The sequence below is a fragment of the Mustela erminea genome, chromosome 5, assembly GCF_009829155.1.
Source record: "Mustela erminea isolate mMusErm1 chromosome 5, mMusErm1.Pri, whole genome shotgun sequence".
Taxonomy (NCBI): domain Eukaryota; kingdom Metazoa; phylum Chordata; class Mammalia; order Carnivora; family Mustelidae; genus Mustela; species Mustela erminea.
In genome coordinates this window covers 45381183-45403261 of record NC_045618.1, presented here as the reverse complement: position 1 = coordinate 45403261, position 22079 = coordinate 45381183, and the positions used below count along the sequence as shown (strand labels likewise).

Below are 22079 nucleotides of genomic sequence, written 5' to 3'. Positions count from 1 at the left end.
CACAGCTTCCCAGGGAGATTGTTCTGGTGCTACAACAACTCCCAACACCCCTTACTTAGAATGATTATGTCAGGGGACCAACCAGTCAGCCCCTCTGGTGTGCCCAGTGCTCAGGTTCCAGAATGAAGATGGGCTCAGGAATCCTTAGGTCACAGGGGTTTCTTGTGAAGAGTTATGGGTCCAAGCACTGAGGCCAAGAGGAAAGCCAGACCAAAGGCTGGGAGGGACCGCAGCCCTAGGCCCTGAGGTCTGGGACTCAGATGCTCTCACCTCCCACTCTAGCTCTGGGTGCTGTCTGTGGTTTCTCAGGAAGTGGAGTTTTTTGTCTCTGCCACTAATGGTCCCCGGGGTACTCACCCAAGTTGCTGCCCTGTGTTCCAGTTTCTGCTCCTGCTCCCCAACTGGGCCACACGCTGTGCACGTCTGGGGAGAGACTACCTCACAGAGGTCAGAGAAGTTCATATGCCTACAGAAGTCAGGTGGGCAACATGTCCTTAACAGGTCTATTGTGTGGCTTCCTTTGGTCTTTAAAAGAACAACTTAGTTCATTATTATCTAGGTTCCTCCTGTCCATCCCTGCCTCGAACATGTGCAATATGGTGTGGCAGACAAGCTGAGTCAAGCAGATTGGGTTCAGGTCTTCCTTCTGAGCGTGTGGGGGGGGGGGGGGGCGGGACAGAGAAGGAGGGGGACGTGGAGGTGGTGATGAGCCTGAGCAAGCTGCTTCAGGTCTCAAAGCCTCAATCTTTTAATGCAGAGAGTGATGCCCATCTGGAAGTTCCTGATGCTAGATTAGAGATGTTTCAAGTGGTGGGTATTACAGAGTGCACGTATTACATGGAGCACTGGGTGTGGTGCATAAACAATGAATGCTGGAACACTGGAAACAAAATATGATGGAAAAAAAAAAAAAGATGTTTCAAAGCCCAAAGGCACAGAGTAGGCCTTTAACATGTGACATCTCCTATCATCAGGCTCAACGGTGGGAAGAGATTACCCTGCCCCCAAGCGGGTTCCTGCCTCCCAGGTGCCTTATCATTATTTCTGGTGAGGCTGCCAGGAGACTTGCTGGTTGGGTCCCTGTGGTCACCACCGCTGCCACTCAAAATGGAAGAGGAAGAAGCTGAGAGCTCTGAAGCTAGGAGGGGGCAGTCATTAGGAAACAATGGTTACATCCCTGGAGGGAAAGGTGCCCTAACTCAGATGGGACAGTGGTTTTCTGTGGTTTTTCTGGACCCAAAGTGCATCTGTTGGAGGCTGAGCAGCTGGCTCCCTCCAGGCAGCCTTGAGGGTGAGGGGTGTTTTCTGCTCCCGAGGTCTGGTCATCCCAGCCAGAGGGGCATTCCCATAACAGACAAGGACAAAGGGGAGGAATCCTGTCTAGGGCAAGCATGGGGGCAGGTGGTGATTATCCCCAAGCCTGCAGGCACCCCCTCCTTAAGCACCATTCCTGCCAAAAACATATCAGGTTAATTTCTGGGTCTCTTCAAAAACCCCAAGATCTGGGCCTACAGGCTCATAAAACAATAATTGCCAGGAGCTGAATGGCAGCCATTGCCCCCTTAGGCTGCCTTTGTGGGTGAACATGGAGATGGGTAGGAACAACACAGTCCATGATCTTAAGGAGTTCCGAGCCCCAGAGGCTAATGAGAACATCTCAGATTGATTAGATCTCAGATGATCCACTGCACACAAGAGTGAGAAAGAGCAGAGGTTTAAGAGGATGACAATGGGCTACAAAGGAGGTAGAGCTGCCCTTCCAGTCTGGGGGTAGAGCAGTGAGTGCGTCAAGGAAAGCTTCCTGGAGAATGTACATATAAAGTAGGCCTCGAAGGATGCACGGAGTTGTTTTCCCATAATGAAAACACTTTAATTTTTATGATTATAAAAGTAATACATGGGGCGCCTGGGTGGCTCAGTGGGTTAAGCCGCTGCCTTTGGCTCAGGTCATGATCTCAGGGTCCTGGGATCGAGTCCCACATCGGGCTCTCTGCTCAGCAGGGGCCCTGCTTCCCTTCCTCTCTAACTGCCTGCCTCTGTCTACTTGTGTTCTCTGTCAAATAAATAAAAAAATCTTAAAAAAAAAAAAGTAATACATAGAAATTCCAAGCAACACAAAATGGTATAAAAATTTTAAATAATGCAAAATTCCATCCCGCTAGGCAACTGTAGATAACCGCTCAATCAACATCCTTCTCAAATACATATCATTTTGTATAAAGGTAGATGATACCATACATGTAATTCTATAACCTACTTTTTTCACTTAAAAATGTTTTTCTTGTCAATGGATATAGTTATGTATCATCTCCAATGACTATATAATATCCAGATGTACAATAATTCAGTTAATCCCTTCCTGCTGTACATTTAGATTGATTTCGGTTTTTACAACCGTAAATAATGCTAAGATGGGCACCTTCCCACAGTCATCTTCACGGACTTGGTTTCTAGATGTGTCTACGGGAATCCCCCATGAATGCTCTGACACATTCGCCCGTGCCCTCCATCTCTAATCAAACTCCCATTCAGACAAGTGTAATTCTGAGACTGAAGAGAGGGGTGGGAGCGGAGACAGAGGGCATCAGGTACAAAGCCCACCATTAATAAAAGGCTGCTGGGGCTGCATGGAAGTGCCAAAGGAAAGAGCTTGTTTGGAGGCAGTTTCTGTGAGGTGTTGGTATTGTTGGGAAGCACTAGGAGATAAACAGGAAAGGTGAGCGGTGGCCTCTCAGGGAAGGCTGTGAATGCCAGGTGGGAGAATCCGCAGTTGGAGATGATTCAACATTTAGCTATTTGGCACCTATTTTGAGCCCAAATCTTTGCTGGGGACCATGGAATTATAAAGACTTACCACTTCAGAGAGCTGACTATTTGGCAGAGAAAGCCATCATCAACCACATATCCGGCGTCGTAAGACACTGGCAGATGACATACACACTACCCCAACCCCCAGCCAGAAGACAGGGGTGAGTGGCTCTTACCCGTTTCTAAGGCTCAGCTCAGGCCCAACTCTCTGCAAGCGTGGAGCAGAAAATCTAAGCCAGTGTCTCCAAAGATAAAGCGTTCGGTTTAAGGGCATGCCAGATGCAGCAAAGGTCTTCTCTTCTTTGCTGTGGGAGGGATCTTCATTTTCCTCTTCCCTCCTGTTTCCCTAGGCTGCTGTGGGGAAATCCCACCACCTTGGGCCTGATGCCCCTCACAAGCCATGATTTCCACTCCCACGTGGGCTCCCAGCATGTTCAGCAATGGACACTCATTCCATCACCGTGCTCTCTCCTCAACCAGTTCCCAGTCCCACCCTTAGCAGATTTTATCATCATCTCCCTGTTTTTCAACTTTGAGCTGCAAAGGCATTCTTTATTTTCTTTAGGGTTCCCAGCTACAGATGCACTCAGGATGCACGTCTATTTAATCTTTTTTAAATTTTAAGTAGACTCCATGTCCAACATGGGGCTTGAACTCACAACCCTAAGGATCGCAAGCTCCACCAGCTGAGCCAGCCAGGTGCTCCGGAATGCAAGTCTTCTGGAAAGAGGTCAAAGTTACAAATACCTATGTGTGACACTATCATTCCTACTTCTCACTTATTCTGTCACTATTTATATTGAATGTTGGGGTCCCTCTAGCTCAAAGTCCTCATCCTCGAGACTCTGGAGCCCAGAGATTCTTAGGGGGAATAACATAAGGAGAAATGGGGGAAATGTAGACTTACCTCCACACTTCTCTAAACCACTTGACTCAAAGTAGGAAAACAAAATATCCCTATTTGAGAATGCCGTAATTATCAGGCAGATAATAATCAGGCAGGTAAATATTCAGAGATATTTACTCTCTGGCCTACTGTATCTTTCTTCCCCACCCTTCCTCGTCTCCTTGAACGGCAGTGAGGCTCCTTACTCTGCGCATTTTCTCCCAGACATGGCTTTGATGGGGATTCCCTTTCTCTCTTCTGAATTTATTAACACGCTACGTGTGACCCACCTTTTTTTTTTTTTTTTTTTAAAGATTTTATTTATTTATTTGACAGAGAGAGATCACAAGTAGGCAGAGAGGCAGGCAGAGAGAGAGGAGGAAGCAGGCTCCCCGCTGAGCAGAGAGCCCGATGTGGGACTCGATCCCAGGACCCTGAGATCATGACCTGAGCCGAAGGCAGCGGCCCAACCCACTGAGCCACCCAGGCGCCCCAATGACCCACCTTTAAATTAAGGCTCCTTTCACGCCCTCTCTCCCCCACCTCTCAGCATGGGCCTCCCTTCCCATTCGGAGGAGCCTCTTACACTATAGGACATGGTCAGCACCTACTGTCCTCCCTGTTCTGCTCCCATCTGTTCCAAGCCTACTTGGCCGCCTGTGTTACCTGTGTCATGAAGGGCTTTACCGTACCCCCAAATCTCAGCCAGAAACCAGCAGGTCTGGCTATCGCTGCCCTCCCTCAAGCCTCTCATCATCAGTGACCAGATGCTGGGTCCATATCCACCTCCTGAGCCTCTCCCCAGAGCTCCAAGACCATTCCTTCTGCCCTCCTCAGCAATCTGCTTGGTTGCGATGAGCCTGGCTGCTCCCCTTGCTTCCAGTCTCACACCTTCTAATGTGACCATGTTGTCTGTTATTTCCTGCTTAAGTCCCCTCTGTGGCTCCCCACACTTCTGGGGAACATTCCACGCACCTCCCAAGTCGTACTGGCAAGTCATACTTGCAAGTCGTACCAAGTAGTACAGTCTGCTTCCTGCTCATCACTCTCTGCAGGCTGCCCATGGACTTGACTCTGGCCATGCTGAGCCACTTCCATTTCCCTAGATGTGCCTACTTCCCACTGTCAGGAGACAGGGAGGCAGAACGGTCCCAGCAGAAGGGGCGAACACCTCTCCACCTTTAAGACATAGTTCAAGCATCCTCTTCTCTACAAATTTCTTCTTCCTGACTCCCCAGATAGAATGACTCCTTTTGTACAGTTGTGCTGGCCTATGGGCTCAGTACGCCTAACCTGCCTTTGCAATTCCCATGTCTGCAAGCTCTATACAGAAATGCAGGGGCCCTGTCAGCCTTGGATGCCAGAAGCTGATGAGGAAGTTCTGAAGTCAGAGAATCTATCCCAAGGAAATGATAAAAATAACCTTCATCAAGATGATCATTGGATCACTGGATAACAAAGCAAGGAGAAAGTTTTAAAATTAAGTTTCTTTAGAAGAGACTTAACAAACACAGAAAAGGGAGACTAGGATAAATCCAATGGGGCTAGACTGGAAGTATCCCTGAGAGTTCATGATTTCTAGTATCTAATTCTTTATGCCATCTCTCTCTCTCTCTCACTATTGCTATACATCTTTATCCTTCCTTATTTTCTTGCTCTGGCCACCAAGGGCCTAGAAGCAATGACACTGCAGGAGCAATGAGCACTCTTAGCACCTAGACCTTGGTTTCTAAATATAAGCCTCCATCAAAAGAAATCCAAGACTCCATGGAGAAATGGCTGATTCCAGGGCTCGGGCAAGGAAGATACAAGAAAAGCAGAAACATTTTATGACTCCAGAAAGTAACAAAAGTGTTCAGAAATGAAGGAGACAGGTTAAAAAGGCACAGGACCCTCCCAGAAATCAGGAATGATTTGAGAATCAAAGTAAATAAAAGCAATGGCTTGCAACTCTGAGAAAAATAGGAATCCATTCATCCATCCTGATAAACACACAGATGATTAAGTCAGGAGAAAGGATGCTTTTCTTTAGTAGAGTGCCAATCAGGAAATGCAGATTATGGATTTAGAAAAGCACAACGGGGGTGCTTGGGTCGCTCAGTGGGTTAAAGCCTCTGCCTTGGGCTCAGGTCATGATCTCAGGGTCCCTGGATGGAGCCCCGCATCAGGCTCTGTGCTCAGCAGGGAGCCTGCTTCAGCCCCTTCTCTGCCTACTTGTGATCTCTCTCTCTGTCAAATAAATAAATAAAATCTTTTTTAAAAATTAAAAAGAAAAAAAGAAAAGCACAACGGACAAGGAACAAAATATTTACAGGATCTCAAAGTATCTCCTCACAAATTCCTTGTTAATTACAAAAGGGAAAATAGTAACCAAGGGATCAGAGTTACTTCAGCTCAATGGGACATCATATGCCAACTTAAAATTCACTGAGGATGCACCACTTCTGTGATGTTTCTGCCTGACTGCAAAACCCTAATCTAGTCATATGGAACCATGAGGCCAATCCAAACTGAGGAATATACTACAAATACCTGGCCTGTCTTCTTCACAAATGCCAAGGTAAGGAAAAGCAATGACTCAAAGCCTGTGAAGTTCTTCTGGATTGAGAGAGACACACGTGTAATTATGGGTTACAAGTAAATGTAATACACAATCCTGCACCAGGAAAAAGGGCATCGCTATAAAGGACATTACCAGGATAAGTGATGAAATTTAAATATGGACCATGGCTTATATCACAGTATTATTTCAGCGTTCAACTTCCCGATTTGGGTAACTGTACTTATGGCTTTAAGTTCTGAGAGAGCATCCTCGTTCTTAAGGAAATACATACTAAAGATTTTGGGGTAAAGGGGCACAATGTCTGCAACTTACTTTCAAATGCTTCAGAAAATACAATATATAAATATAGATAATCTAAGTCATAAAGCAAATAAGGTAAAATGTAAAGACTCAGTAAATTTGGGTAAAGTATATATGGGAGTTCTTTGTGATAGCCTGTAACTATTCTATAAGGCTGAAATTCTATTAAAATTTAAAGTTTACCAAACAACTAAGAATCCAACAACAAGGGATGAGTCAGAATTATGGTACAGTCGCTCTGTGGAAGCCTCAAAATTACTTAAAGTTTCTGAAGATATATAACCATATAGAAGAAATGCTTATAAAATATACAGTGCCGAGTGATAAAAGTGGGATACAAAATATTTTGTGTATATTATTACAACTAGGCAAAAACGAACACACAAGACAAACTGGCAGGATAAAATCAAGGATAGTAATAAATATACTGGAGGGTAGGAAGAGATTGAGTGACTTTTTCCAAAAAAATCAACCAGTTGAAAGAGATACTTGCCAGCACTGCATCCCACCCCTCACCCCTGTATCCCCAACTCTCCAGCCTGCTGTACTGGAAAGCAGTGGTATTGACTGCATTCTCTTGCCTCAGGCTGGCCCTCCCCAAACCTTGAACACCCACCAAAGAGAACTAACAGAGCAGGTGTGGAGCGCCCTCAGAGAGAGGCATCTCTGGGGCTGGGGCTGGGGCCCGGGAGTGGCGAGGTTACACAGCAGGCAGTCCGCCAACCCTGCCCCGCAGAGCAGCTCCAGGGTCTACTCAGAGCAGCCAGTTTTAGCAGCTGTGGACACAGCTGAGGGGAAGCCCAGCAACAGTGCAGTGGAGACTCGAGCCCCCTGGCCAGGCCAGGACAGAGACCCCTTAGAACGCCCTTGGCCTGTGTGGACAACACCTGGCCTCTTGTTGGCATGCTCCCTCCTGGAACAGACAGTAAAGCTTCTTGGAATCTCAAAAAATTTAGGAACTCTTGGATCATCTTATCTATAGAGGCAGAATGCCTGGCTCTGTCATCAGTGGAGATAAAGTGTTAAGTCCTTATCACCCCTTTACACTTTTCACATGAATCTGTCTACTAAAGATGTGGCAAAAAGAAGTTTAGAACACAAGACTGCTATCAAAGTGCAAGATTCAGAAAGACCTGGGCAGCTTAGGGAAACAGCAGGAATAAAAGACAATCGGCCTCCTCTGTAGGAGAACCCATTTTGCCTCTCTTACTGTAAGAAAGGTCTTTACAACTCCTTCCCTAAAGAAGTAGGAATAAGAATTAAACAGATTAAGAGACCCTCAGAGCAGGTACCTGAGGTAGGTAGAAAAAAAAAAAAAAAAAAAAAAAAAAAAGAAATCCTAGCTCCATAGGGAAGCATCAGCAAAAGCTTGTAAACTCCTATGGAGAGAAACTTACTCTATACCTGGGTAACTTCTTGGTTCAGAGCATTCCGGACCTGCTTCCCAACTGCTCCCCCGCCTAAAGCAAAAAGCACCACCATTCTGAGTCATGTAATCTGATTTTAAAATATTTTATTACATAATCTTTTCATGGCACCATCAGGAGTAACAGAAAACGTTATTCCCAGTTCCTAACCACATCCTGAAAAATATACATTTGTATTTATATATTTATATCAATACTCCACCCCATCCCCTAACTCCACCACCTAGTGTGGGTCTTCTGCTTAAAGCAACAAACTATTCTCTCAGGTAAGAAAATATATATGGAAGCTAAATGAAGTAACGGTTAGAATGGGGACAGGTTGGTCGTGGGGACAGGGAGGAAAGGGTCAAGTCCAGGCTAGGCAGGATGCATCACTGGAGTCCAGCAGAGGTGGAGGACAGTGTATAAAAAGGCAGCGTCAGGCAGGTGGGTTCTGATGTCCTTGGTCCATTAGGAGATGGCCTTTGCCTCAGGAAGGAAGGCTTCCCAGTACTTTGCCAGCTGCAAAGAAGTGGGGACAGTAAGCAAGTGCCCCCACCTAGTGGTGGTGGCAGAGCCAGAGGCTGAGCCTGGGAGGGGAGCAAGCACAGTGCCTCGGCACTCCCCCAGACGCCTGAGCCACCTAAAGGGAGGCTGGAGCTCAGGCCAAGCGGGGGAGATGGCTAGGCTAAGTGGACCCTGGGCCAGACTGGCCAGCAAGCCACACTGCCCTTACTTGTCTCTGGACTGAGAGAAAGCATCAAGTGCAAGGGAAATCACTAAAGACAGTCGTGGTTCTGCCCTGGAGGAAGTACCCCTGTGGGGGCCACGGCTTTGCCCAGCTCAGTTAGCTCCTTACAATGGGGACCACTGTCCACCACACAGACTGGGGCCTCAGCCTTAAGAGTGTTAGGTGAGGGGCGCCTGGGTGGCTCAGTGGGTTAAACCTCTGCCTTTGGCCCAGGTCATGATCCCAGGGTCCTGGGATTGAGCCCCACATCGTGCTCTCTCCTCAGCGGGGAGCCTGCTTCCCCTCCTCTCTCTCTGCCTGCCTCTCTGCCTGCTTGTGATCTGTCAAATAAATAAATCTTAAAAAAAAAAAAAAAAAAAAAAAAAGAGGGTTAGGTGGTACCACGGGGTTATAGGGAGAGTTGGGGTTTGTCCTTAAAAACTAACTTCTTATAGATTTGGGAAATCCTGCTTAGCAAAAGACCCTGTTAGATGTTCCACGTTAGAGTAATAGGGCCAGCCCATCCCATCCTGTGACCAAAGCCCACAGAAGGCAGCTGGCCTCTGGAGCAGGCAGAGGAGGACAGTCATGCATAACGTACATACCTGCTGCTGTGAGGACAGGAGTGTCTCAAGGTACTTGATCACATGGTTTTTGAAGTCCTTGGATTTCTCTTTCTACAGGAGACAGGATTCTCGAGTGATCATCTAGACAGTTACTCCTACCCCTCTTGATTGGATGGTGGTGTGTAATGCTGACCAAGGCCAAACACAGCCCCGGAAACTAGAGCCAGCAGCTGAACAGCTATAATTTCCAGTCACACAGCTTCTGCTGAGGCCTTGCAAAGTTTTCTTCATGGTGGGTGGGGGGGTGGGGGATGAAGAAGACAGGAGCAAGGAAAGGGGACCAAAGGACACAGGACGATTGCAAGCTTTGTTTTGCGTCTAACTGTTCTGGTCTAACGACACAGGCCAAGCTACTTTGCCTCAGAACACACATGTAAATACACACACACACACACACACACACACACACACACACAAAGGCCACGTCTGTTCACAAGTACCAAGTCACCAGCACTTCCACCTATCTCCCTACGACAGACGTGAACAAAACCAACACTACCACTAAAATCAGGCACTGCACACGTGTGAGAAGCAGGATGTTCTCTCTCACCTCAAACCGTATCACTTCTTTTCGGACCACAGTTGAAATCCTTTCAAAGTCCCTTTCATACTGAGTCACACGAGACTCCCACTGGGAAGAAAGGGGAAAGGAAGGGTCACTTAATATTATGGTACCATTACTGAGTCTTTACCCCAGGACAGCAATTCTACATATGAGACCTGAATTGGTCATTATGTCTTTCCATCCCTCTGGGTAAGATTAGAAACCATATGGGACTCAGTGTGTAAGGCCATCTGGCTGGAAAAGAGGTACTGTGTGCGCCAGGCCAGGCCTGATCTCTCAGGAAGTTCTGACACTCCATAGCCTCTGGCTCAGGCACCCACCAGCACAGCTGGGAGTTCCAGAGAACTGAATTTCACTCTCACCACTAGAGGGGCATATCTGAATCACCTTGGAGTTTTCTGAAGACCCACCCAAGACCCCTCCCTCGGGGACTGTGACTTGACCAGCAGGGGTGGAATGGCACAGGAGCAAGCCGGGACTCCTCCGAGGCTTCCACAGCAGCCACCGCCTTTAGACTCAAACAGCTCCCTTGCCTGCTGTGGGGGTTCAAGCATCTGGGTGGGATGGGACCTGGGCCCATTCAGGAGTCCGTCAAATACCCGCACTGGTCTGCCTCGGGGGGCCTCACCTCTAAGATCTCGTCCTTGGCCTGCTGCAGTTTGTCAGGCTTGTTGGCCCAAAGCAGCCGAGCCTCAGCCTCCCGTTTCTTCTGCAGTGTAGCTTGAGCGTCCTGCCAGCGCTGCCAGGTCTTCATGCGCTGGTCGAAGGCAGCCTGTGGGGCGGGGGGTTGGGGAAGAGCACAACCAGCCCTGCAGGAGCGCCACCTGCTCTGCCGGGGGCGGGGGGCAGCTGTGCTAGAGAAGGACGGAGCAAGGGCAGGTTCTGCAGCCACATGTTAGTGCCCAGCTGGAAGCCTAGTATCAAAATGCACAAGCTTGGCTAAGACTCCTCTCCCAGCCTCCAGGAGGCCATGCTGCTTCATGCGACTCCCCAGGCTGGATGGCTGGGAGCACAGCAGGTGGCCTAATGCCAATGCCCAGTACTATGGCTTCTGAACTGCTTCCCTCAGATTAGTCCATGGGTCTCCACACCCTTCCTGAGCTCCTGCCATGTGCCAGGAACTAAGATAGAGAGTAACGAAACACATGGTTCTGCTTTTAATGGAGCTTATAATCTAATAGAAAAGGCTAACATTATATTAATAATTACCAATAAATGATTACATGTATGCAGAGTACAGAGAAAAGAAGCAGGGGACCTATAACCAAATGACAGAACTGGAGACTTAGCTTAGCCTGGAAAATACACCAGGCAAGGCCAATCTAAGGAAGCAGTCTTTAAGTTAACACCAAATAGTATACACGGTAAGCTTAACAGATCTTTAAATAAATAATTGTAGCTACCATGGGACACACGGCTTCCATCTCATTTACATATTCAACTGTGGAAGGCTACCAAGGCTCACAAGAAGCTCCCCAAGGTCCACTTGCTGGTTTGCCCTCATTCCAGTCCCTCGACTGCATTTCCAGAGGAGAGCTGGTGGCCTAACCATGCCATCCACCACCCCCATTGGCTCAGTAAGACTTAAAGAGGCAGCCTGATGAGAGATCTGAACCCAGGGTCAGCCTTCCAGCCCTGTTCCATTTGCTCTCCTTTGCTGCAGAAGTCCCCTGGACATTTTCTAGGTCTCCTTAGTGCAGCCCTTCACCAAAGTTTGAACCCTAGGGAGTGAAACTGCCACCACATTCACCTTTTCCAGTGCTGTCACGTGTGATCACCTGAAACTTCCTAGCAGCTCAATGTCAAAGGACAGGTAAAGGTAACTTTGTATCCACGAGACTCTAGCCTAACCTTCTGGATTAAGAGTGGTGCAGCTCCAGGTTCAGGGAAAAGCAGAAAAGAAATATTTGCTCATCGCCTCAATCCTACTGCCTACCCTCATAGGCAGGTGAAGGGTCTCTGAGAGAAGCCTAGCTCGCAGTTCTGCACGCAGGCATGCTGCCCCAGCCTCTGCCCAGAGCTCTAGGCTGGGCCCCTCTCATCTCTGTCCACAGAGGCTCACCCAGCCTGGGGGCGGGGTGGGGGGGATGGTCACATCCCAGAGCTGTGCTCTCCTGAGACTCCAAACAATGCCCCCCTCTGAAGACTTCCCCAGAGAGGGCACATCCCTGAGGTGGTGCTCCAGTTTTTGTAGTCGGACCAGTTCTACGAATTCCAAAGCAGGTTATTTTTCCAGCCTCTTATCAGTCTGGAGTTAGCAGCAAACCAGACAGCTGAGGGGGAGGACAATGAGCAACCTCATAGGCCACACTGAGCAACTCTACCACGGAAGAAATGAGAGCCCTGGGAGCAGCTTGGTTCTTGACAACACAGGAGCTCCCTGGTGGGGGAATGCTGGAGATGGGGAGTGAAGGTGGCCCTGTTCCAACTTCGAGGTCCCTCCTGGTCCCAAGCTGGTTCAGGGGCAGACCCAGGCCTTATAAGGCAGGTACCAGGATCCCTCTTGGCTCTTTCCTCTATCACAGGGGACCATGCGAGAGCGAATACCACTGCCCAGTAAAGCTTCCTTGGCCACCCTAAAAGGTCTTGGGAAACCAGACTGCCCTGGTTACCAGGAGAAGAGGTGAGGTACTCGACCTGAGAGGCAGGCGGCAGTGTTGTTACCACTGTGGGCAGCACAGCACACAAAGGACTCTGGTGACAAGCTCTCTCAGCCCCCTGGCCACACTCCTCCATGCAATGCCAAGCCAGTTCCGTGTAGTTACCTGACTGCCCACGTTAGAGGGACAAGTGGAAGCCAGCAAGAGCTCTTACCAGGGCAAAGCTGCTGCTTACTGTTAAGGAGGCAAAGACCAAAGACTGAGGAAGTCACTGCTCCACGAGGCCAAGACAGCAGGTCTATAATAAGCCTCGTCTGAAGAAAGGAGCACTGTCCAGCTTCAACAATAAGGAGGGGCCTACTTGGAAATTCAAGAGTAGTCTCTTCTGCAAATATTTTAGTGTTTTAAAAACTGGCTGTAGGCCTCAAAATGACTCTGTGATAACTAGCTAACAGTTAAATGGATTTTTTGGTTCAAAAGATACCTTCTCTCCTGAGAATAAAGCTACACCTATTTTCAGCTATAATGGATGGAAATATCTTGGGAAGGGGAAAAGCAAAAGAAAGACAAATCAATGGGAGCATAGAGAAAGAGGAAAGGAAAAAGAAGCTTACACGGACAATGGCCAGGAGACGAATGTAGTCACTCAGGAGCTCAGCAAGGAGGAAGAAGTCATTGTTGGCCTGTTCCTGGTGGAGCTGCTCAATTTTTTCTTCCACCTCAGCCAGCTGGGAGAGTGCCCGTGACAATGCCGTGTTGTCCTCAGAGCTCCCAAGCATGGCTAGACTCTTTGCAAACTGGGCCGTGTTCAGCGCTAGCTCTGGAAGAAGACAGCAGAGGCCTCTGATCTCACAAGGAAAAGGGAGAAGTCAGCTGGCACTGCAGGGCATGCCTTAGCAAAGCTGCCTCTGCATATCTAACAATGGGGGGCTCTGTGACCCAGTCACTTACACCCCGGCCACTTGGACTTAACAGAGTGAGCGGAGTGCAATGTGGTCACACGAGCAGGGAGAGGCACATGCTGGCCGAAGTATCACTATATTGAGGCCTACCTGGAAGAAGCAGCTCCAATATTCCTGGAGAAGCAGGGGCAGTTAATACAAATAGGACAAAGGAATGATTCTAATTTTCACGTTAAAGCTCACGGTTAGCAGTCTGTTTGCAAGAAAGAGAGTGAATGTATGTGCACACTCCATAGTCTTGTATGTTCTAGAGCAGGACAAACATTTTCTGTAAAGGGCCTGAGGACTGAAGCTTCGTGGACCACATACAGTCTCACTTACTCTATTTTTTCACTCTTCTCTTTAAAAATGTAAAAACCATTCCCACCTTGGAGCAAAGGCTGAGAGCCAGAAGTGGCCCATGGGTTAGGCCCTATTTTTCTAACCCTTACATTGTCTTCATTTTAACAGTTTTCTGCCTGTTTTGATTTCTGATTATTACCATGTTTAAGGCAGGGAAGGAATGCATTCAAACGTGGCAAATTTTAATAGCTCTTAGGCAAAAGTTAGGAGACATACATGGTTTCCATGAATTTACATACTGCCCATCTGATCATGTAGCTGAAGTGTGTGACATCACTTTGGATAAAAGCCACCAATTCAAATCATACCCTCTGAAGGCCATGAGTGTGGGCTGGCTTCCCTGTATCCTTCCCAGGTAGAAAGTACAATGATCACAGTGGCTGAGGTGGGAGGTGCAGGGCATACCTTTTTGATGAGAACATCAAGGACTAGGTGGGCTGAGTTTCCACTTGAATGGCTGATAGACTTGGGGACAGGATGTCCTCCCATCTCCAGCTCACTAGCAAACATCAATTTCCCCAGCTCCAAGTGCATTTCCAAGGTTGTTACCTTTCCTATGGTTGACTAGAGTTTCTACAACAGCATGCAGTTTCCGTAAGCGCTGCTCTTCACACTCTACTTCCTGGAGCTTCTCCTCAAACCACTGAAACACAAAAGCCCAGATCTTTAATGGAGGGGACTCATATAGGCATCCAGCATGGCATTTCCTTAGCATTTTTTTTTTTTAAAGGGACTGAATTATATTAAAAAGAAAGTCTCTGAGAAATTCAGGACTCTTCAGGGCATCTGACCCATAAGACTGAGGGAGCAGGGGAAGCTGAGAGACACAGGGCTACTCACAATGTCTGATTCATTCATCTTGATGGTCATTTTACTGACGGCATCTGTGGCTTTGTTGAACATCTTGAGGAGACCAGCGCCACTCAATGTCTGGGTACCCACGGCGCGTGGCAGCTACAAGACCAAGAAGGCGGGATGGCATGTTATCTGCTGCCCCTATTTTAGGTTCAGAAGAATTAGTATCCATCAGATGGTATGCCCAAAACTTGCTAAACAAATTATTTGAACTGTAGATTGCTGTTTTCAAAAGCAATTAGGCACTTCTGTAACTAGTACATACAGAAAGAAAAAAAAAAATCAAAGGACTATGTTAAGCAGAATTAGCAAAATTTTCAGCTTTTGAAATAGTGTGCAGAAAGAAATGAGAGTAGGATTGTTACGTGGCCAGGTGACCTCGTGTTGAGACAGTTTGTCATCCCAGGCATGAACTGCTTAAATTTCAAACACACTTTTTTTTTTTTTTTTTAAAGATTTTATTTATTTATTTGACAGACAGAGATCACAAGTAGGCAGAGAGGCAGGCAGAGAGAGAGAGAGAGAAAGAGGGAAGCAGGCTTCCTACGGAGCAGGGAGCCCGATGCGGGGCTCGATCCCAGGACCCTGAGATCATGACCCGAACGAAGGCAGCAGCCCAAACCACTGAGCCACCAGGCGCCCCTCAAACACACTTTTGTTAAAAGATACTTTGGGTTAGCATACTCTGCACACAGCTGGATATAATGTCTTGAGAAGCTTTGAAGCTGTCCTGTGATTCCATTTGGATTTTCCTCAGTGAACAAAGGTCTAAGGACAGGAGCATTATTTGTTCAGATTGAGGTTACTTTTAGGGATGATCTTAATAAGCCAAGCATGCCAAACATTTAGAAACAACTTGGTTGATTCAGTCCTACCACTACTTTCCCAAGGTACGGAATGGATGCTAAAGAATCTACAGTAATTATAGTATACCATGCTGAAAAATTAGATTACAGGGCAGTAGTTTTCAACTTGGGGCCATTTTGCCCCTTAGGGGACATCTGGCCATGGCTGGACATAATTCTAGCTGTTCAGACTGGGGAGGGGTAATACTGGCGTCTACTGGATAGAAGCCAGGGACGCTGTTAACCCTATAATGCACAGGGCAGCTCTCTAGAGCAAAGAATGATCCAGCCCTAAGTGTGAAAAGTGCTGTTGGAGACAAACCTGTTTTAGGGATATGAAGTGGAGATGAGGGACTAAAAAAGAAAAATGGATATAGGAATCCAAGAGGAATGAAAAGACTTTTTTTTTTCTTTTTTAAAAAAGATTTTACTTATTTATTTCACAGAGAGAGAGATCACAAGTAGGCAGAACAGCAGGCAGAGAGAGAAAGGGGAAATAAGGCTCCCCACTGAGCAGAGAGCCTGATATGGGGCTTGATCCCAGGACCCTGAGATCATGACCTGAGCCGAAGGCAGAGGCCCAATCCACTGAGCCACCCAGGCACCCGAAAAGATTTCTGCATTCAGTAAAGAAACTGTAATTTAAAAGTTTCATTTTGGGCAGAAAAAACCCATATACTTAGTACCATTTTCTTCATGAGAGTAATGCATACTATATGCAAATGAAAATTTAAAATAACAAGTAAATAAAACCTTTAAAAGTAATAACAAAATGAAAAAACAAATACAAAATGATAGTCCTACCCTGTCATTTCCTTCCTTCCAGTTTTTTTCATATGAGATACAACACTATTTTAATCCAGTGTTTGTAGAGATTCTTAATGACTAACATGTTCATATAGCTCTATATACATGCTGTTTCAAGTTTCACTTTCCATAAATTTTTATTTTTATTTTTTTAAAGTAAGCTCTAAACCCAACATAGGGCTTGAACTCATGATCTTGAGATCAAGAGTTACATGCTCTACCAACTAAGCCAGCCAGGCACCCCATGTAATTCTTTTAATGTATATTTCCAGTGAATATATATAAACACTTCTGTATATTTTCTGTTCAGAATTATTGTTAAGAATAAAGTATTTGTTGCATTGTATATTTCACTTACTTCTTCAACTGTTAGTAACTGGACCATCTCCAATTTTTCACAATCAGGAATAGTCTATGCATAGCCTATAAAAAAGACTGTCTACTTGAATCAACACTTTTGCTACATGGCAGTTTTGTGGTGTGTGGTAACCTGTTTTGAACCAATGCCCCTCAGCTCCTGCTATAAAACAAGCATTCAGTCTGAACCAAGTAGTAACTTATGAAAGAAATGAAAAGGACATGCCAAACAGATCACTGTATTGTTCCAGTAAGATAAAACTAGGTTGCAGTCTGACCTCTAAAACCAGTTGCTTTTGAATACAGGTAGAACTTCTTTTATTTCAAAGGCTGAAAAATACCTGTCATTCTTGAAAGGCTTACAAATTAGGATATAGTCTTGTACTAAACTAAATGCATGTAAAGTGCTCAAGTGTTTGTTGAGTGAACTGGTTTCATTTCACTAGAGGCAGAGAGAAATTATGAAATTCAGTTTGTATAATACTAACCTCTTCTTTTTCCAAGAACTCCCTGACATCAGGGTCCTGTAACATGGTAGGATGATTCACAATCCTCTGAAGGTACCTACAAGGTATAAGCAGTTATCTGGCTAGTCAACCTGGCCTCACAAAGTTTTGGGTGTCATACACTGTAGGCAAGGGTACATCTTTCATTACTTTAACATGTCCTCAGATAAGGCACTTAAGTGTGTCTCTGCTTATCAGCACCACGCTCTAACCAACTGAGCTAACCGGCCAGCTAAGTGTGTCTCTGCTTATAAGCACATTTAAATTCACATTCCTCACTTTTCTAAAAAGGGAAGAAAAATAACTGCTCAGAAAGAGACCTCGGAGCCATTCATATTTGATTGTCCAAGGGAATATCCCTGTCTGCTCACTCGGGATGAGGAAAGAAAAGAAGATGGTCTGTTCCTAAGGTGGGAAGGTCAGGGACTTAGAAAAGATTAAAGAGCTTGCAGATGTGTGCATCTTTAATTCAGTCAAGTCTGATCTCTACTAACTTCAGTGAATGTTTCATGGTTAAGCCTCAGTTTCAGCCTCTCACCTGTTCTTATGTCATTCAGGAAAATGGTCGTATGGCACTTACCTTTCTAGAGCGGCCCTCCGTTTTTCAAGAAATTCTGCAGAAGAAGAATCTTCCTTCCCAACTTTTACTTTTGTCATGCCTGAAATGGAATTTGAAAAGTAAAAATAAATGTAAATAAATCATCATGAATTTAAAAAATAATAATAACCTGTAAAAAAGTCCACAAGAGGAAAGGCAATGAGAACAGCATTACAAAAAACAACCAAAGGCCACTTCTACACTTCTTTTTTTTTTTTTTTAAAGATTTTATTTATTTATTTGATAGAGAGAAATCACAAGTAGTTGGAGAGGCAAGCAGAGAGAGAGAGAGGAGGAAGCAGGCTCCCCGCTCAGCAGAGAGCCCGATGCGGGACTCGATCCCAGGACCCTGAGATCATGACCTGAGCCGAAGGCAGCGGCTTAACCCACTGAGCCACCCAGGAGCCCCACTTCTACACTTCTATGTCATGAGAATGCATGAACAAAAGGTTCTTTACATGAGAGTCATATTCTGAACTAGTCTCAAAGTGCTGAAGGTTAGTCTAAACTCTGGGACTTGCAGAACATTATACGTTTTCTAAAAGGGGACCACAGGACTCTGAGTATAGATTAACAAACATCAACTGATGGCAGTGAAAAGGTTCCTAAGTCCCCCTCCCCTGCTGCCAATCCCCTTTCAACTTAGTATATTTCAGTCTGAAGGAAACAGAAATCATTTAAGACTCCTGATACCAATACAAACATGAACACAACACAACACTCCTACACTGATACAAACATGAACACAACACAACACACGCAAACACAGAGAGCTGTGAAAGCTCAAAGCAGAGCCTCCTACTGCACCTGAGGAAAGAGTACATGTCAAAACATGCTATCTCTCTAGACCTCGTGTAAGTTATAGGAAAACATTGGAAGTATCTCTTTCCTACCTATAAGATTCCACACTGTTAATAGTCTCATGTACTAATCAGAAAATATATTACAGAAAGAATGCAAAGGAAAAGATTCCAAGCAGAATAAAGACTGCAGAGCTTACCTATTAGGCTTTTCTCGGGTGGAGGAGGGACAATAAAGCCATTCTGAGAATGTTTCTCGGAAAGCTTCTCATAAAGACCCAGAAAGTCACTAAATCTTCTTTTCACTGCAAACTGTTTACTCCTGAACATTGGTAAGCTTGTCTTGGGGACAGAAAAAACACAAGGTGATTTCATTTCAAACAGAAGATGATTAAATATCTTTAAAGTCATCTGGCTGATGTGAAAGGAACCTATTTCCCAGATCCCTATCCTTTAGCCACCTGGCAAATAACTCTCTCCAAGGCTGAGATTCTTAAACTTTTTGAACTTCAGTACCCCCTGGCTGTACAGGATGTACAGGATTATAAAGGCAACTAACTGAATTCAAATCCAGTTCTACTTCCGGGCTAAGAACGCTTGCTCTAAAAGGAAACAGATGTTGAAGTCTAGTTTAAAGTGGAAATCTATGGTCACCTATAACCCATTCATCTTGCACTGCTTTCTTAAGGGTACTGGCTGCTGGAATTGAAGCAGCAAAACTAAAGACAGATTAAAGGGGGCGTATCAGGTGAAATGTCCACACTGGAGATACTTTAACTTCTAAAGTGTCACTGAATCTAGAACTCACAGGTGGCCTGCTAACACGTAGTAGTGAGACAATATAAAGGAGACTTCTAATAAAAAAGACTAGGCCTACATCCTAATGACAGATCATTTAATACTCACCAGGTAGGCAAAATTAAAGGAGGCTGTCCTTGCCGATTGTTGGCAAAGCAGTATATCAAGGAGAACTTTTACACATGCCAATGGGAGTATAAACTGGTACAAAGACTTCTAAAAAGTTTGTATTCCAAAAACAAAAATGAAAGTTTGTATTCCCTTTTCTCAACATTTGCTCTATGACCCAGGGGAACTACTCCTGGTTATAGACCCTAGAGCAACTCTTCATGGTGTTTACTAGCAGACATGTGCAAGAAAGGTCATGGTTTGTAATTACAAAAACTGGAAACATGCCGAATATTCACAACAGGAAAATGGGTAAATATATTATGCTATAATCACACAACAGACTAACTACAGCTACACAAAACATGGATGGGTCTGAGAAACAATGCTAGTCAAGAAAGCACTATTTGCAGCACGATGCCGTTTTTATGAAATTTAAGAACAAAGCAAAACAGTATATTGTTCAGAGATACGTATGTGAAGACTCTTTATAAAGGAAATGAGAAACTCAGGAGAGTGGTTGCCCTGAAGGTGTGAGGCAGGGGATATGAAGGGAGAAACACGCAGGTGGATTCAATGGTACTCATCTTAAGATTGGTGGTAGGTTCGGGGCTTCATTTTTTATGCTTCATAACCTGCATACAACATCGTATAAGTTTTGTATGCATTAATGTTATATAAAAAAGGAAGACCAGACCCGAGGGGTAAAAGGGTAGGGAAAGTATTAAAAGAAGCTCCACACAGGAAACCTCCTAAGAACTGATGATTTTTAAATAGGTGATATAGCTTGGGGCAATCCACCAAACTAGTTCTAAGCCACAAAGGTCCTAAGAGGGATGGGAATATATCAGATATACCACATGTCTTAAGAAAACTTACAAAGTTTCATACTGAAGTGTTAGCTCTCTGGAAGAAAAGTGGAAAGGCTCAGATGAGATTACCAAAGGGATGCAGGCTTGCTCCATCTTGAGTAAACTTGAAGGAGGATGTTGGCAAAGAAACTAAAGAAATACCCAGAAATAATCTGAATGATGACCTTCTTGGTACAAACACCCAAATCTATTAAGCTGGTCACCAGTAGGGTCACTTGGACTCACCTGTGTTGTAACTTTGTAGGCTACATAGGCATTCATACCATCCCCTGTGAGAAAACAAGAAAGCGTAAGAGGATTATTCTGTGAATCAAAGCAGGGCTGATCTTGCTCACATTTAACCAGGAATCATAAGCCACAGGAGCCCTGCATAAGAAGGGATACTTGTTTCATCTCCAAGCTTTATATACTATCCTACAATCTTCTACTTTGCTTTAGGGTCTCTGTGTCACATATCATGGCCCCACAGATACTGGCAGGGCCCCAGGTTGAGACAGACAAGAGAGTCAGCCCCCTGTTCCAAGGCCAGGCTCCATTTATACCCTCCACAAAGCAGCACTGGATACTGACAATCCATTGGTTGTTACCATGCCAATATTTGGGCTGGTTATACACATCTGTCTAAAACCAAACAATTCTCTTGCTGTATAAAGCAGCAGGAGGAGAAGGAAGCAACTGATGTAAAAGGAAACAAGCAGTTCTACCCTAAGCTAGCTCTGGGCTCCGTTTGCTCTTTCAGAAATACTGTCACGGACCCCTCCATTGGTCCTGGGGACACTGACCTCTCTCATCTAGCATGTTCACCCAGAGCAAAGGGCCTGGCAGGAAGACGCTCCGGCTGCCTGATGTCACACAAATCTCTTTCCTGGAGGAATTATTTTTCTGAAAAAGCCTTTGACTGTTAAATAATTTGGGATTCAGGCAATTGTTTTTCTCTGTGGTAGTGTCCTGACCTAGACCACTTAGGGACATAAAGGCGCCATTGACTCCGAGTAGTGAAAAGACACACTGGACTCAGACAAAGCTCCAGTGCTAGAATCTGGTGTTTTGGGTTGGTTTTGTTCCCTTCTTCCCAACCCCTCAATTATTTCCCCACACCAAACAGGAAAACCTAGGTCAACAATTACTAGCTGCTTAAGCTTCTGAACTGGTCCTGGGAGAGGGCCCAGGGGAAGAAGGTACAGTACCAGATCAGCAGGGTCCCATATTGCGACTTGGTTTCAATGACATGGCTAGGAATGCCTGCTTTTATAAAGTACACAGACGAGCTGGAGATTATACAGGAACAGAGGGCTTGTCTTCTCTACCTCTCTAATCCTACCAAAAGGGTGTGTATGAAACAGAAATCATAAGCTAAACCTTAGAAATCACTGCGTATCAATTACCACTGTTAGTTCTCTTCTAAATCACTTACACTACATTGTGTAACACTACTAAGGATGTTTACTATAAAAGGAAAAAAAAATCTAAATTTACTTTATGAAAGAAGTATTCAGAATTTCACTCATAGGTCATAGTCAAATTTCCAAAAGGTCAATCCCATAATTTAGTGCCTAGAATAAAGGGAAGCCTAAGTGCAAACATCCATAAAATATAAGAGCAAAGCAGGATCTTCAGTTTGCCAGTGTATCTGCTGCTTTTACTGAGACAATGAGAAAAAACATACCTGCATGTACAGAGTTCACAAAATATGGAAATGAGCAAGTAATACAGCAGTTTTAAATTTAACGTTAATTTCCTAAATA

At 45.3% G+C, this 22079-nt stretch overlaps 1 protein-coding gene across 3 annotated transcripts in view; it reads right to left on the bottom strand.

Annotated features, from left to right (window-relative positions):
- Positions 1-8053: 8053 nt before the first annotated feature.
- SNX1 (sorting nexin 1) overlaps positions 8054-22079 on the bottom strand; it is a 35662-nt gene continuing 21636 nt past the window's right edge. For all 3 annotated transcript variants that reach the window (XM_032342821.1, XM_032342820.1, XM_032342819.1), the window contains exons 5-15: positions 20560-20603; positions 18757-18898; positions 17739-17817; positions 17141-17216; positions 14629-14742; positions 14338-14431; positions 13099-13304; positions 10513-10656; positions 9870-9950; positions 9299-9370; positions 8054-8485 (exon numbers count right to left, since the gene is read on the bottom strand). In XM_032342821.1, the coding sequence (XP_032198712.1) occupies positions 8435-8485; positions 9299-9370; positions 9870-9950; positions 10513-10656; positions 13099-13304; positions 14338-14431; positions 14629-14742; positions 17141-17216; positions 17739-17817; positions 18757-18898; positions 20560-20603 (1103 nt within the window). In that variant the 3' untranslated portion in view covers positions 8054-8434. The remainder of the gene's footprint in view (positions 8486-9298; positions 9371-9869; positions 9951-10512; positions 10657-13098; positions 13305-14337; positions 14432-14628; positions 14743-17140; positions 17217-17738; positions 17818-18756; positions 18899-20559; positions 20604-22079) is intronic.